The sequence below is a fragment of the Talpa europaea genome, assembly GCF_964194135.1.
Source record: "Talpa europaea genome assembly, chromosome: 7".
NCBI lineage: Eukaryota > Metazoa > Chordata > Mammalia > Eulipotyphla > Talpidae > Talpa > Talpa europaea.
In genome coordinates this window covers 76,841,504-76,859,476 of record NC_140074.1, presented here as the reverse complement: position 1 = coordinate 76,859,476, position 17,973 = coordinate 76,841,504, and the positions used below count along the sequence as shown (strand labels likewise).

Here is a 17,973-nt window from a genome sequence, read left to right as displayed (position 1 = left end):
GTTATTTCTTTGAAATAATTGGCTCTTTGTTCCTTTTTTGCTATCTTCCCTTGTCTTCTTGGAGTCAGATAATTCTTGTAGAGTTTTTTCACTTTTCCTAATTTTCATTTCTCCTCTTCTCATAGAGTCATTTTTGAAGTATTATCTTCAATTTCACTGATTGTCTCTGCTCAAAGATTGAGCCCACTTGTCACATTCCATAAAAGTTTTCATGTTATTCATTGAGCTTTTCAGGTGCAATATTTTCTAGAAATTTCTGTATAGCCTCAATCTCTTTGAAGAACTCCTGCCCCTGTATTTCCTTATTTCATTAATATTTCAGCCTGTGCTAGAGTACAGTTGCTGAGCTTCATATTTTTCGTAACTTATTTTTTTAATAATAAATTTTATTTTTATATTCCCCATTTGTAACTTATTTTAAATTCACTGTCATTACACTTCCAATTTGTGTCACTAAGAATGCATTCTGAAGATTTATCTTTCTCATTCATTCTGCCACAGGGTTTTTACCTATTTTAGCGTTTGTTTTTCCAGTAGGTGGTGCTGTGATTCTTGTTTTTGTTTTCTACTTTGTTTTTCAGGGCCTCAAGAGTGTGTAGAAAGGGGTCTGTTGTGAGAGGGTGAGGGGGTTCATTTAACAGCCATCTTGGGATGGGGAGGGTTAACCTGGGTCTAAAATTCTTTGCTATATCTTCTCCCCTTGTGACTGTACCTATTCTCAATTTTAGCACAAAATCTGTCTTGTTATGTTACTTTTCCAGGCCAAGGTGCAGGTGTCTGCAACCAGTGGTAGCTTGCTCCACTTATAAACTTACCCGGATCTCCAAGGAGTAAGGGGAAGGGCAATCAGCCTGTTATGTTTGCTTCTGCTGAAATTACTGAGTTACAGTGTCCCCCAGCCTCAGCAGATAGTGTGACTCTTCCGGGAGCTCAAAGGGGTCCTAGTGACAAGGTTCCCCAAAGCTTTGTAATTTTTTTGCTCCATGCCACATCTGGGCACCCTAAAGGACAAAGCTGTAAAATGGGTTTTATAACTGGCAGCAGCTGGGCTTGATGTGCTGGGAATAAACTTCTCCCAAAGGTGGGGGAGAGGCCACACCACACCAGCCAGCGTATTAAACTATTCTTGCCACACCCAGTGAATTTCCTCAGACAGGTTCTGGTGGTATAAATCTAACTGTCTGTATCCTCCCTTTTCCAGTGATGGTTGGCTGTCCCGCGCTATCTCCTTTCTAGATCGACTTTTAGTCTGGCTCGGGATTCACAGGGACTAGGTTTCCAGAGAAGGTCTCTCCAAGACAGCACAGCGCTCACAACCGAAATCTCTCAAGATACAATTTAAAAGACCTTCCTTAGACCTATGCCTCAGCTTTTTAGCAAAAACGGTTTTTGCTTCCACTGGGTATTGCAATTTCAAACCAGGGTCAGAGCTGGGTCTTCATGTGGGTGACCTCTGGAGGATGGCTGGGGTTAAGGAAGCAGCTGAGCTGCCACCTTCTCTGGTAGTGGTGCATGCCCAAGCCCAGTAGAAAGCATTTAACTTTCTTACTTTCAGGGCCCCTGTAACTATGTAATGGAAGCCAAGGAGCTTTCTTTACAGAAAAGTTCATGTATAATTTTGAAGAGTGCACAGACAGGCCTACTTGGCCTCACTGTTCTGTCCAGTTCTGGAGAGGATGGGGGGTTGCTTTCCTACAGATACAATGTGAAGGGTGTCCCTGGAAGTGAGCTGTAAAAATGGCTGTTCACCACTCACACTAAGACCTCCCCCGGCCCCCTTGGGACTTTAAGAATCTTTGGAGATAATCCCTGGGCAGTGTCTTTCTACCCTGGTCACAGCACCTGGTTGGAACGGAGATACTTCCTTCACTGGGCCACTGGCCGCCATGTCTCTCCTGCTTCTATCCACCTGCTCTTACTGGAAACGTCCCCAATATCCCTGTTCATTCCCTAGCTCACTTTCCCTTGTCACCAGAACTTATAAGGTTCTAATCATTTTGTATTGCTGAGTATTCGACTTACATCAGATCCTGTGTGTTTTCTTATTGCTCTTATGTACCTATTGCTCTTATGTACCACCAGCTGCCAGTGAGTTAGTGGGTAGTGAGCCCAGGCCAACATGGTGTATGTTGTTCATCTATGTGAGGTGCCTGTAAAAGTATCAGGCTTTTCCTCCCTCCTACCATTAGATTTACTGCATGCCTGATGGCGGATATCTGGAATAGGGTGTGGGCATACGTAGGTGGGATACAGCTGGGCTAAGACTGGGCTTATAAGGGCGGCGTCACGGGGATGCCAGCAGAGTGGAAACAGAACCACCAGAGGAGCAGAACCAGTAGAGAAGCAGAGCCACCAGAGAGAAAGGAAGATAGAGAACAAGAGAAGAACAAGCACGCCAGGGAACCCAGAAAGAATGAAGATTCGCCAGGGGCTGGAAGGCCTGCCAGCCTTCTGGCCCTCCGGCACCCCTGCCTGCCGTGTACCTGGTAAACTCAATAAAAGCCTGAAAAAGCCACCGAGGGCTCCAGGACTCCTCCTTCACCCGTCTACTCAGATCATAACCAGCTCTGGGCCATCCTGCCTCTACACTGTGGGTGAGCAGTATACCCTTCTGGCTGAGGCATCCCTGGTGCCAACCTCAGCATCTAAGAACATTTGAGAACTCTAAGTCTCCCGAGGGACTTAAAGTTGATACCATTTTATTCCCACACAACAGGTGTTTCTCAACTTTCAGGTAATATTGTGCTCCCAGCGTTAGTCAACCCTATGAAATTGGGTCACATTATTAAAAAGAAACTATGTTTAGAAGGCAGTTTGTTCTCCACTACTCAGACTCAACCTGCCCTTCCAACACCATAGGGCTATTTTGCCCAGGACACAGCTGTGATGGATTTGAGCACCTTTATGGTTTGGTTGAGGGAATCCCCATTACGCTGAGTCATAGAGAACCTTGTGGCCAACAAGGCTTCCCTGGAGCAACAGAAGGTGGGCAGAGGCAGCCTGGGCCCCACTGGGCTTGAGGGGCTTCTTGAGAGCTGTGAGGTTCCATGAGACAAGAGCTTTATTCATCCCCACCAGTGCCTTGCTGGTGGCCTTGAACCTAACTGTGGCCTCTCAAGAACTAGTAAAGTTTCCTAAGACCACTTCTAATCCCATCACATTTTCAGAAGCCTTAAGCTACTACTGCACCTGGTCACAACTGCATTGCTGTAACTCCCTTCCTGGCCTCAGAGGCTGGCAGAGCACAGCAGCACACTGCACACACCCAACAAGGCTCCTTTTGGGAATACTCATGTCCTCTCTTTCCCTGTCTACCAGAAGCCGTGCCAAAATGACTAGTCATTTCTTTGGACATTTTGTAAGTGTATAGAATGAACTTTAGGGGTGGGGACACAATCTTGTTTGGGTCTCTATTTCCTCTTCCCAGATCCTAGTTAGGGAGGAGGCTAGATAGATGTCTTTTCCTCCTGACTAAAATAAGGAGACAATTATAGAGCAGCACACAGTGGCCACTCCAGAAATGCTCATTTCCTCAAGTAACCCAGGTTCTGCAACAAGAGGATGGGCAGGAGAAGGCAGTGATCCCTGTCAGTGGAGAGAAAGGCTCCTTTCAGAGGGAGGGAGATCATGGTTGGCATGGTCACATGGACAGGCTTCCGGGGAAGAGTACATGATAGGTACAAGGAAGTTTTGCATTTTTATTCATTTTGTATTTTACAATAAAGATTTTTTAATACCCTGAATTTTTCCTTCCCCATTCTCTTTACCACATATGTTAAGACCCCTTGGGACAGGGAGGCAGGCAAAGCCTCACATACCAGGTACATGTCACAGGAAGTAACCTAGAAGAGGCCAGAACGGGAGAGATGTCACAGAGAGCGGATCCTTTTAAAGACTGAGGGCCCACATGGCAAAATGACTCAACATGACAGAGGCAAGCCTGCTGAGGAACAGCACAGACTTGCCTGCCTTGCACCAGCCAATTATTATGGCCAAACCCACATTCACTTTCACAAGACTTAATGTTATCAGGTGCTCATATTAATGGTGCTTTTTCTAGAGGGAGGGAATAAAACCACCAGTTAATATGACCGAGGGAGCAGACAGATTTAATATTAAAGAGGCCAAAAGTGGCAGGAGGGAATACCAACCTTTATTTACACTTGGTTCAAGTTTAGAACCACCTTAGACAGTACAGCAAAGCACAGATCCTGGGACCAAGGTTCAGATTCCAACACAAGCACATTAACTATGTGACAAGAGGTAAACGGTACTTGCAGTTCTGTCAATAAAGCAAGGAGAGTTTCCGGCAGCTATTGCTGCTGCCCCAGTCCCTACTCCACCCAAAGGGCTCTGTCAGGGTGGCACTCTGGGGTGAGTGAGCCTCTGAGATGGCCTCTAACGCCAATCCTTCACCAAAGGCAAGAAATAGGAACTCGAAGTGTCGTAAACACTGAGTGAGAAATACTGCACATAGGTGTTCAATAAATATTATTTACAAGTCTTGCCCAACACAAGGACAGAAGGTCTTCGTACACAGCTGTTGAGTTCTGATGGTTAGTTTGAGGGAGAAAAGGGTTAAGGTGTTAAGTCACAATGTTTTTGCCTGGACCCCTTCTCATTTGATTGATGAGCTGAATAACATGATTTTAAAAACCATATATACTTAATCCTCACCCTAAAAACCACACAGAAGTATGCACATTTCAACTGTGTGTGCATGTGAGTGTACATGCACAGAAGCCACGAGGTAGTTTAAATCTTCATTAAGTGTCAATACTTGCCCGAATTCTCTGTCACCAAGTGTACAACCAGTGGCTGAACAGGAGTTGATTGGTTAAATGAAAACCAGAACTCAAAAAATTCTAGAAGAGTATCACATTTACAAGTGAACAATAAATACAATTGTATTTTAATTTCTTGGTCTCTGAAAACTAGGCTGTGACTGCTTTAAATGGTCCAGTTATATGAATTTTCTCTAAAGCTAAAGACACAGCCTTTTGCTATCTATACAACTTACTAAGGAATCTCAGTAATTCTATTTTACAACTTTACTCTCCATGCTTTGTGGAGGGTTTAATACAAACTCTATGTAAAATAATATTTTAAACATTATTTCTAAACTTCATTTGGAATTCCTTCAATAAAAAAATAATCACCATTCTCCACCTTCCCGGGAAAGTTCCAGATGAGCCCCCGCACAGAACTTGCTGCCCTGAGTGTCTGGAGAAATCCAAACCCCACACCCCTAGGCCAAAAAAGTGCAATGAAGTCACACTTCACGGGAAAAAGCAACATCTATTGTTCTTAGAGTCTGACTCTCTTCCCCACAGCAAGAAAAGTCTCTTCATAGGTACACCAGCGCTGTGTAAGTTGCCAGGGAAATAGGGTGCTCTCAAGCCAGAGCAGGAAAATCCTCGGGGTCATCCGGGTTTGGAGCAACGTCTGGTGTCTGAAAAAGAAGTTTTGAAACTGTCATTTCTTCCACTGCCACTGTGAAGCCCAGCCTCTCCCTTCCCAGATATACTCTTATCCCCTCTGCAAAGTGTCTGGCAGCATCTGACTTCTCCCTTTACAAATTCTTACTGAGTGACCCTTTTTGTATCTGGCACTTACATTATCCAATAAATAATGACAGAGTGTTTTCTGTATGTTAGACACAGGAGATAAGAAGATAATTAAACACAGGTCCTGTCCTTAGGAGCTTCCTTAGAGTGCTGTGGGCTCTGTGCTCTCTTTGATCATTCACTATCTGATCTTATTTCCAGGAGATGCTTCCAGAAAACCTTACCTGACCACACGGATGTCATCGAATTACACTGGCTCCCCCCGACAGTGGGCCCTGTTTCCTCTGTTACTGGAGTCACTACTTGATAACTTTCTCAGTGCACCTTGACCCTGATGGGGGTAGGGCCGCAGGGCATCCCTCCGCTGGAAGAGCGCAGGTGGGTGGCAGGGGAGGCGGAGTCCCTCCTCCATAGTCAGTACTATGGGTGGCTGGCGCTTTGCTGTTGGATAGGAGTATTTTCTATTCCTAGAACAGATTCTTTTCCCAACCTAGCCTCAAATGTACCCAGGAAAAACACTGCTGTGTAACAAACTAGGCACTTCTCCCAGGGGCTGCTCTCTGGAAAGGGAATTGCAGCAAAAGAAATATTTCCAAGACCAGCCACAGAAAAGGGGCTGCTCCTGCTTTGCTTTCACAGAAGTGCTACTACATGGTCTTGAGCCCAACCCCACTCAATAGGTGTTCAAATCTTTGCTCATGAAACATTTCTGACGTGCCGCTACAGGTTTACATCGTGCTAGTCACCGGAAAACCAATAATGAGCAAAAGCAGTTTCTGTGTCCACTATAGAGACAGCGGACACTGACCAATAACCACACTAAAAATACAATTAGAAATGGACATATGTGTCAAAGAAAATTCTTTGCTCAAAGATTCTGACCTGGTATAGAAGGAAAATGTGATCAAAGACGACTCAGAAGAAGTTAGAGGACCTTTTTCTAGGTAAGCAAGCATCGTAAGAGAAGGAGCAGTAGGTGCAGAAGGCCCAGGGTGTAAATCTGAAGTGTAAGGGAGCCTGGGGAGGACGTAAAGAGGCCTGGTGGCGCGCAGACCTCTCCTGCCACGCCCGCTGCTTCCCTCAGCAGTGTATTTTGTCGGTCTGCCTGTTCTGTTCCCCGCTCTGGCTCTGGTGAATTCTCTCACCCTCCCATGCTTCAGACTGTACCCAGTGCTTGTATAAATAAATAAATCTTTAAAAAAAAAAAAAAGAGGCCTGGAACCTTCTGAAAGATTCTGCACTCCCTGTAAGTATCATGAGGACACAGCGCATACAATTAGATGAGTAGTAAGCAACTGCCAGGTGTTCTGACTCAATCCTATGCTCAGGCTCTCATGTGATGCAGTTGAGTGAATTTTTCTCACTTCTGAGTGCACATTCATGGCAGATCAGACCTCGCTGGTGATCCTTGGAGTCCAAGGCTTTAGAATACGCTATCCCTGACATTCATGATGCTGACATAACCCAAATATTCCAACCTTAGGCCTATACCAGACAGGAGGAATCAGTAACAAAACTGGATGACCCTTCAGAATTGGAATGTGTAGGCCCAGGGCATCCTCATGCTCTTGCTTCCTTGAGAAAACCATCCTGCAAGTGGAATACAAACACTCACCACCACTTCTGCTCTGGGTCCATAGTTCTCTGCCCTCCTGATCCTTCCCCGGCCGCCCCGTGTGCCACCTCTGGCTCCACGCCCAGGACGAGGGAGGTTACCAAAATTAATCTCCAGCTGGGATGTGATGTCATTGGCCGCTTTCCGGAAAACGTGGGCATCATCCTCATAGTCATCCTTCGCCATCTGAAACACAGAGATAGCATCAAACGCACATACGCAATCATCAACATGGACACTCACTGGGCTCACTGTTCTAGAGCTGGGATGGTATCAGGCTACAAAAGGCAGTCTCCCTGACCTGTCACTGCCACAGGCTGCCAGGCGTGGCAGAAAAAAATGATACAAGAGCTTCAGTCCCAGCTCAGGCACTGGTAGCTTCTGTGCAGTTCACAGTCCTAATATATACACCTTTGATCTGTTCAGTGAAACCAAATTTCTGTGGTATAAAAGGTTAAGTTGTAACCTAACAACAGTCAATATAAACATTTTGTATCTAAGTATATATTTTTAAATTTTTATTTATTTATTTTTAAAGATTTATATATGCATACAAGAGCTGGGGTACAGGCCAGAGACTGGAGGGGGAGGTGAGAGGATTCACCAGAGACAGAGTGGGGAACAGAACAGGCAGACTGACTGAAATACACTGCTGAGGGGAGCAGTGGGCAAGACAGGAGAGGTCTGTTGTGCCATGTGGGTAGCTCCCTGGCCGGCCAGGGATCAAACTCGTGCTGCAGAGGCTGTGAATTGCTTCATAGTGCGGTGCTTAACCCCTTGAGCCACCAGGGAGGCCCTATCTAAGTATATTTTGCTGAGGTAAGAAAGTGTTATTTCTATCTTTTATTTCTTCTTAAATACTACTGTGATAAATGAGGCTATATCATCTTCCTGGAATAGAACTTGATGGAGAAATTCTTTTCAATGTGAGTGCTGACTCTACAAATGCCATATGTTAAAAACTGCATGAGGTACAATAAACAATTCTCACTCAAGATATATGGAAATGGTAAAACAACATACTGGTTATCTGAGAGTTGCAACCAATGCTGATTTTTTAAAATTAAATTTTATTATTATTTAAAAAATTATAGTCTATTTTAATTTTGTTTATTTCATCACTTTTTCTCTATATGCCACAGTGGGATGTTTGTACAAAGGTTTTAAAAACCACTTCAGTTCAGAATCTTTGAGAAAGTTCGTATTTTATTGCAAGAAGTAAAGAACTGTCTCTTATTAAAACTGTATTATACAAATCTCCAAATTTGATTTGGTTTCAAATTCATAATGGGAAAAACAAAAAACTCACTTTCAAGTAAAAACAGAAATTGACAGAAAGTGTGCCATTGACCTTGAATGAGAATCTCCCAAGTGCTATGTAATGTTAGACATTCCTACAGCTTGAGCAGGAAGTGGAATCAAATTTCCCTGAGTGTTATCAACCCCTTCTTACCAGATGTTCATTGCAGGTTTTATATCCTGTCAAAGTTTCATGTTAAAAAGAAAGTGGAGGCCTTAAGTAGATGGACTCTTACAGCTAACAAGGAAAGAACAATTTGGGAGTACTGAATTATAGGAAATGATAAGCAAAAAAAAAAAAATAAGAGGCAAATTGTGAACTCCTACCTTATTTAGAAAATAACTGGCTTCCAGGCTTACTCCCCATCCTCTTCCCGCTACCACTACAGAATGTTGAGTAACAGTCAAAGGCAAAAGCACTGAAGGGCCCAGATCATTTCACCGACTAGCATTAGGTCCGAAATTTGCAAACCACAGAGCTCCCACAAACAAGAGGTATTTATTTTTGTAGAGCTTTGTCTCTTAGAGTGCCTATACGAATGTAAACTAATGACCCCAAGATTTTTGCTTCTGTTGCTTTAAGAACAATTGCTGGCTAAAATCTTCAGTGCCATAAGATCAAAAAGGACTAAAGCTATGCCTTTTATTGAGACCAAGTGGGATGACTCAGCTAACCCAGTTGCTTCAAATATTCCAGAAGAACACTCTCTGGAGCCAGGGAGGATGAATTTGGTGTGGATTAAGGAAGAGCAGTTTCTATTTTTACCTACCATGTCAGCTGCACATTTCACATCTTGACAGCACATTTGTTTTAGGCAAAGCTTTATTTACAATGTCCCAGAACAAAAAGAACAAAGAAAGTGGATAGGAAAAGTATCAACCAGCTGGCTGATGGACTTGTAAAAACACTTCACAGAGATTTTCCACAAGAAGATGGCTCTGGCTTCCCAGGTTTACAAAAAGCCATTTCTTGTAGAACAGCTCAAAATGTATTAGTAAGGCCGCTAAGAGTTTGGAGTGGCCAAAATAGGAGGGTGGGAGAGGATCCTGTGCCATAAATGACTTCCTAATGAAGGTATTCAAATACAACCAACCACAGTGTAAATGGAACGCAGACAAATTTATGTAACACAAAATCCCTGGGTTTCAAGTGGGAAATCAATGAATACTCCCCATCAAAGAGAATAGTTTGCTCATCACCATCATTAACACGGAGACTGGCATTATCCAGAAAAACAGTGGTGTTCTCATGACCCAATTTTAAAATCAGAATGCTTCAGCAAATGCTTAAGTTCAGTCACTTAAACAGAATATGATTAAATGAGTGTTGACTGGGCAGGAGGTGGTGGTGGGGGGAGGGCGCTCCCTGGTGGCCTACGGGTTAAGTCTCAGCACTATCATTATTGCGGCCTGAGTTTGATCCCTGCCCAGGGAGCTAACCCACATATAATGCAGACCTTTCCTGTCTCACCTGCTGCTCCCCTCAGCAGTGTATTTCAGTAAATCCCCCAGTTCTGCTCCCCACTCTGTCTCTGGTGAATCTTCTCACCCCTCATACCTCTGGCCTATACCCCAGTTCTTGTATGCATAAATAAATCTTTTTTTTTTTTTTTTTATAGAGGCATGTTTTATTTATTTATTTATTTGTTTGTTTGTTTTGTTTACACAAGCACTGGGTACAGCCAGAAGCACGGGAGGGTGAGAGAACCCACCAGAGCCAGAGCAGGGAGCAGAGCAGGCAGAAGGACCGAAGTACACTGCTGAGGGGAGCAGCGGGCGGCAGGAGACGTCTGCGCGCCATGTGGGACCCTCCTCCGGTGGCCGGGGAGCAGCCGGGGATGGAACCGGCACCGCAGAGGCCGCGGGCAGCTTCGCAACCCAGCGCTCAACCGCTGCGCCACCGGGGAGGCCCATAAATAAATCTTAAAGAAAAAAAAAAAAAGACTTGCTGACCATCCTCATCAATATATGCAGTCAGTTATTTTCAAAGCTGAGGCCTCCAATAGAGAGCTGAACATACAAAGTGAAAAATGAGGCCCTCACTGGAGAGAGGCCCTGAGCTGTCCGGCAGCATAACGGTGTTCTGAGAGCTGCTTGTCATGCTGCCAGATTCTTTGCAGTCCTCTCCACAGTCAGGCAGCGATGCAGAGAGAACGGAGCTGCTGCAGTACCAGGAGCAAGGCTTCACTGAGCACAAGACCCAAACTAGTTAATTATCAACTATTCCCAACTAAATGTTCTCATTTTTAATTAGCACTGAATGTAATCCAATCATGGAAATACAGCATAGTTATCCTTTGAAATGGCATTATTCAGGAAACATTCTGTACCTCCCTTGCAAGACAAAAAAATGAAGTATTTGCATAGTCTCAGCACAGTTATAGAGCAGAAAATGCACTGTCACTAACACTTTGTACTTAAGTGTTGATAGATCAGGTTTCAATTCTTTTTCCTAATGAACAATAAAGATAAGGTAAAATTTGGCACACATCATCTCTGATTACCATTAGGCAGAAACAGAATGCCAACTACTAATGTTCCATTTTCAAAATAGAAGTGGAAAGGCCCATTTTGTTTCCAATAAAGTAACAGTGGATATTACCTCTAGATACAAAACATGCTTACATCATCTCTATATTTGGACTTGTGTATCACCACTGCTTTGGAAGGGACAGTGGACTCAGGTTTCCGGATGTTAAACTCAGGCTTTGGTCTGGTCTGTTCTTGAAGATTTTTCCATTCATCTAGGGTCATCTCTTGAACTTGAGTTTCTTCTTCTACTTCTAAGTCAGGAACTCTATAAAGGAGGATAACCGTAAAGACTAATTTTTGAAACATTTACTTTCTCAAAGAAAAAGCTATAACCATTAGTTTAAATACTATCTGAGGACTGTATCTCAAGTCTAAAGAAGGTAAGAAAAGCTTTGAATCATAAATTTTCTTATTTTATTTTCCTTATTTAATGTTATTATTGCTAAGTGAAGATACTTCCTGTCTGTGTTCAAAGCAGTTTCTGAAAAACGGGGATATCGCCCTCCCAATGACATTAACATTAGCCTTACCGTCAGTCACTCCCTTCCTAGATGGCATTGCACACCAATGAGCTAATTAGAGAAGAAAATGGGAGAAGCTATTGGAGACAAAACAAATATAGGAAACCATGACCAGAGGTTATGAAACAGTGACTCATGAATGCACACTTTTATCAACATCCTCTTTAAAGCTTTTAAAAGAAAGTAGATTAACAAACAGATCAATGGAGTAGAATCCAGAGTCCAGAAATAAACCCTCACATTTACGATCAATTTTTTTTTTGACCATGGTGCCAAAGATAATTCAAAGGAGAAAGAAAAGTCTTCCAACAAATACTGCTGCTAGATATACACATGCAAAAGAAAGAAGGTGGATGCCACCTCACACCATAAATGTAAGTTAGATGTATGAAACGCTTACGAGGACACAGAGACACAAAGCCTTGATGACCTTGGATTAGGCAATGATTTCATACATGTGATACCAAAAGCACAAGCAACAAAGAAAAAGGTGGACATCACCAAAATTGATACCTTTAATGCTGCAAAGAATGCCATCAAAAAAGTGAAAAGATAACCCACAGAATGGTAGAAAATATTTTCTATATCTAGAATATATAAAGGACCCTTACAACTCAATGAAAAGATAAATGGCCCAACTAAAAAATAGGCAAGGCTCTGAAGAGACCTTTTTTTCCCCAAAGCAGGTCTACACACACATATAGCCAATAAGATGCTTGATATCACTAGCTATCCAGGAAATGCAAATCAAAACCACACTGAGTTACATCACACTCATTTGGATGGTTAGAATCAGAGGCGTTATTTAATAATTGTTGGTGAGGATGTGAAGAAATTGTAATGTCATACACTGTTGGTGGGAATGTGAAATTATGTATTTACTTTAGAAAACAGCCTGGCAGTTATTCAAATATTTAAACAGTTACTATCTGACCTAGCAGTTTCACTAGGTATACACCCAAAAGAAATGAAAACATAACCATGTACAAACTTACCAAGAATGGCATATGAATTCAATCATGCTGTTCACATTTCTGGGGTATTATACCCAAATTAAATTAATGTAACATACTTAATTATAAAATAGAAACAAAAGATGGCATATACCTATAGAATATTTTTGGTAATAAGAAATGAAGTACTGATAAAGGTTTCAATACAAACCATGAAAACATTTTGCTAAATGAAATAAACTGGGTACAAAAAGCTTACGTATGATTCCACTTACATGAACTATTCAGATGAGGCAAATTCAGAGAGATAGAAGATCACTAGTAGTCAGTTGCTAGGGGAGTGGAGTAGGGAGTGACTACTAATGTGGAAATGTTTTGGAACTAGATAAAGACAACACTGTGAATGCATTAAAAGTCACTGAGGTACACACTTTATAAAACTGTAAATCTTATATTTTACTACTGAAAATAGACAAAAAAGAAATGAAGTACTACTACAACCCATGGCATAGATGAACCTAAAAAACATTATGCTAAGTGAAATCAGACAGACACAAAAGGACAAATATTAATTTCCACTAAGAATGTAGTGAAACCTGAAATAGGCAAATTCATTGAAACAAAGTAGAACAGAGGTTACTGGGGCCTAAGGGGAGGGGGGAAAGAAGAGTTATTGTCTCACAGGTACAGAGTTTTTATTAGTGATGAAAAAGTTCTTAAAATAGATGGTTACACAATGTGAATATAATTAAGTTTAAAGGTGGTTAAAAATGGCAATTTTTATGTTATACTTTACCATAATTTAAAAAATTAATAATGTAACATACCCCAAATCATTGAATGATAGTTGAAATGGCTAACTGCTTAGTGTTTAGATCTCAGTAAGGTTGTCTGAAAGAATCAAAAACATCTGCTGGGGAGTGAGAAAGAAAGCAAATCCATACCTTCACTGAAGGGCAAATGTGATTTAAGGTTCTAGATTACAGATTAATAATAAGCAAAGTCAAGAGAGCACAAAGGATCCAAAATAGATACATTTTGTAATGACTTTAAAAACCAAGTTGATGGTAGGAAAAAATCTCAAAGCAGTGGTTTTTCCCTGGAGTCTGATGGTAACACTTTTTTTCCATTTGTTTTTGTTACTTCAATAAATATAGTTAAGGCTATTGCTTTAAACTCCTCATGTAAGTTACCTAGTTCTGCTGGGTTTAATTTTTCCCAGGCTATTTGTTCCATCATTTGTGGTACGGACCTCTCTATTTTTATAACAGTTTTTTCCTTATCCTATTCTTTACAACCCTTGTCCCCTTCTACCCGCCCAACCCTCTTAACCTCAGAACCCTCATGGTGTTTTTAACATCCACTAGTTTATCAAATCGCATACTATATAATGCCCAGTACCTAATTTTATCAGACTTGTTTTACTAAACATAATTCTCTCAAACTACCTCCATTTATTTTTATTTTTTTTTTTTATACAAGAGCTGGGGTACAGGTCAGAGGCGCGGGAGGGTAAGAGGATTCACCAGAGACAGAGCGGGGAGCAGAACAGGCAGATGACCAAATACACTGCTGAGGGGAGCAGCAGGTGCGACAGGAGAGGTCTGCCATGCCATGTGGGAATCTCCCTGGCCGGCCGGGAATTGAACCCACACTGCAGAGGCCACGGACAGCTTCACAGCGCAGCACTCAACCCGCTGCACCACCGGGAAGGCCCACAAACTACCTCCATTTTGCTGAAAAAGGCTACATTTCATCTTTCCTTATGGTTGAATAGTATTCCACAGTGTGGATTTACCACTTACTGGTCCAATAACCCAAAAACAGACATTGAGGCTGCTTCTACGCCCTAGCTATTGTAAATAATCATGCTGGGAATGATGCAGAACATACCATTTTTTTGTGTGTTGATGGTTTCATATTCGTTGCTGGATAGATGTCCAAGAGCAGGATTGCAGAGTAATCCTGGGTTTTATCCTTTTTCATTTGATAAGGTAAATCCAGATGACTTTCCATAACGGATGTACCAGTTTATATTCCCACCAGCAATATAACAGGAATTTTTCCTTCTCCACATTCTCTCTAGTACTTGTTGGAGGTCTTTTTCTTTTTTTAAAGATTTATTTATTTATGCATACAAGAGCTGGGGTATAGGCCAGAGATGGGGGGTGGGTGGGAGAGGGTTGAGAGGATTCACCAGAGAGACAGAGTGGGGAACAGGACAGACTGAAATACACTGCTGAGGGGAGCAGCGGACGAGACAGGAGAGGTCTGCTGCACCCATGTGGGTAGCTCCCTGGCCGGCCGGGGATGGAACTTGTACTGCAGAGGCTGCTGATTGCTTCATAGTGCGGTGCTTAACCCCTTGAGCCATCAGAGAGGCCCAGGTCTTTTTCTTATGAGCCATTCTCACAGGTGTGAGATGGTATCTTGTGGTTTTAACTTACATCTCTCTTAACTAGGAGCAATGATGAACATTTTTTGTCTACTGGCATTCTGAATACTGTTTCCTGTTTATTACATAGCTTTTTCATTGTTTCATGTCTTTACTGACACAAAGTCAACAGTATTTCAGACTTGATTCAAACACACAAAAGGTAATAAGGGTGCCCATAAGTGATAGGCACAGTACCGGTCTCTCAGCAGCTCTATCCCTGCCTCCCCTCCACCTTGCCAACACCCCTGAGCTGAGTTAAAATTGTGGAAACTGAGTCACTTCAGAGGAGGCTGGGCCCCACCTGACTGGCAAGAAAAAAGTGCAGTTCCTTGGCCCTGGGCAGAGACGGAAGCAAGGATACTCCCCAGTTGGTAGCACTGGGCAGCTGGAAAGTGTGGGTCCCTGGTCATGTGACACTCCAACTTCTTTCTTTCTGAAGTGATCAGGCAGACTTTTGCAGGTGGGAGAAGGCATTCAAGAAAAATTATCAACTTGGTTCATAAAAGACTTAGGAAAAACACTCTTTCAGAGGCCTAAAGAAATGAGTCCTCTTCAGATTTCTGGAGTTCTGGAACTATTTAAATGTTACTAGGTTGCTGTGAGAAGGTGAAAGACAGGTGGCTTGTTGGGATGGCACACGTGCCATGTTCATTTCTCAGAGCACTTAGCTAGCTGGGAGCTCAAGAGCAATGTTTCACAGGCTCCGTGGTGGAATTCTGCAAACAGAAGTGAAGTAACTGCAGGGCTGAGGGACCTGCCCTGCTTGCCTCAGGCCCTTCCGCTCCTTCCAGCTGGCTGGGGACCAGAGTCTGGTTATTGGTTATGCCCTGGGGGAGCAATGTGCACCTGTAAGAGGCCCCCATCAAGCCGCTGCTCCATCCCCACCCCCCACCAATCAATTTCACACTGCTCACTTTTGGCTTCTTCGAGGTGCCCAGCTCAGATCAGCCTTTTCTATACTTTCAGTGTTGAATTCTGTCAGTTTTTTACATACTTTAGCAATTATAGTGTGAATATTTTCTCCCACTTAATATTTTTTAATCTCATATTTTCTTTCAATGTGTAAAAGCTTTTGGCTTGAAGTAATCTGAATTGTTTATATTTCCCTTGCCATAAGGTTTTGAGTCTCTAAAACCATCTTTTATAGTTGATATCATGGAATATATCACCAATGTCTTCTTCTATATATTTATTCTTTAGGTTTTCTATCTAATTCTTTATCCATTTGGAGTTTACTTTTGTGTATGAAGTTAGTGACCCAACTTCATTCTTTTATTTGTGACTTTTCAGTTTTCCCTGCACCGTTCATTAAAGAGACTGTCCTTTCCCCATGGTATGGCCATAATTGTTTTATCATATATTAGGTGTTGATATCTATGTGGAGTTATTTCTGGGCATCTGATTCACTCCATTGATTCATGTATCTTTTTCTGTGCCAATATCATACTGTTTTTAGCATCATTGCAAATAGTAAAATTTTGCAGTCAGGTAATGTGATATATTCATCTTTCTCCCTTTCCCTCAAGATAGCTTTTGTAATATGAGGTGTTTAATGGTTCCAAATAAATTTCAGTATTTTTTCCACCAATTCTTTTGAGGAATACTGCTGGTATCCTGTGAAGATTACATTAATTCTTCTCATCCATGAGCATGGGCTATCTTTTCATCTACAGTCACTAAGTTCCCATTGAATAGGTTCTTTACCTCCTTTGGTTGATTCCAAGGTATTCAATTCTTTAAATAGAAATTATAAATGGAGTTATTTTCTTGATTTCTTCTGCTTCTTGTTCACTGTAAATAAAAAAGCTACAGATTTTTAGATGTTGATTTTGTAACCTGCCTCTCTGCTGCATTCATCTATTGTCTCTAATAACTTTTTGGTGGACTTTTTAGAATATATATGTGTATAAATATCTAACTTGTGAATAGTTTCACTTCTTTTCTGAATTGAATTCCCTTTATTTCTTGTTTTCTTCTGACAGCTCTGGTCAAAAGTTCTAGCAATAAGTTAAACAGAAGTGGGGCCTCCCTGGTGGTGCAGTGGTTGAGCGCTGGGCTGTGAAGCTGCCTTCAACCTCTGCAGCGCCAGTTCGATCCCTGGCCACCAGCGAGGGTCCAAAATGGTGCACAGACCTCTCCTGCCGCACCGACCTCTCCTGCCACGCCCGCTGCTCCCCTCAGCCAGTGTACTTCTTCAGTCTGCCTGTTCTGTTCCCTGCTCTGGCTCTGGTGAATTCTCTCACCCTCCTGTGCTTCTGACTATACCCAGTGCTTGTATAAATAAATCTTTAAAAAAAAAAAAAGTTAAACAGAAGTGGTATCAGTGGGCATCCTTGTCTTGTTCCTGATCTTATGGGGAAAGCTTTCAGTTTTTCACCATTAAGTATTCTATTGCTATTTGACTGTAATATACGACCTTTTATTATATCGAGGTAGCTTCCTTCTACTCCCATCTTGCTTAGAGCTTTTGTCATAAATGGGTACTGAATCTTATCAAATGCTTTCTCTGCAATTACTGATAGCATATGAATTTTAAAAAGTTTGTATCAGTAGTAGTAGTTTACATTTTGGCAGTAGCATATGATTTTTATCTTTACTTTTATTGATATGATGGGTCACACTGATTACATATATTAAATCATCCTCACACCCCTGGAATAAACCCCACTTAATCATGAAGTATAATCCTTGTGACACACTCTTTAATTTTATTTACTAGTTTAATTTTGTTTGAAAATACTTCATGGAAGATTTTTGCATTAATGTTCATCAGGGAGGCTAGTCTATTAATTTTCTTCTGCTGTCTTTACTTGGTTTTGGTATTAGGATAATGTGGGCATCATAAAATATATTACAGAGCATTTCCTCTTCTTGGATTTTAATAACCTGAGCAAGATGAGCATAAGCTCTTGTTTAAATGTTTGCTAAAATTAATTTAAAAGTTATCTGGACCTGGGCTTTTTGATTCTGGGAAGACTTCTTATTGCTAAACAAAATTTCAATTTTCCTGCTAGTTATCAGTATGTTCAACTGCTGTTTTCCTGGGTTA

General features: G+C 41.8%; 1 protein-coding gene across 1 annotated transcript in view; it reads right to left on the bottom strand.

Annotated features, from left to right (window-relative positions):
• Positions 1 to 5,395: 5,395 nt before the first annotated feature.
• The window catches only part of HABP4 (hyaluronan binding protein 4), a gene marked incomplete at both ends in the record, with an annotated part of 51,195 nt that continues 38,617 nt past the window's right edge, over positions 5,396 to 17,973 (bottom strand). Inside the window, 3 exons of the mRNA XM_084239213.1 lie at positions 5,396 to 5,452; positions 7,183 to 7,368; positions 11,107 to 11,278. Of these exons, the coding sequence (XP_084095339.1) occupies positions 5,396 to 5,452; positions 7,183 to 7,368; positions 11,107 to 11,278 (415 nt within the window). The remainder of the gene's footprint in view (positions 5,453 to 7,182; positions 7,369 to 11,106; positions 11,279 to 17,973) is intronic.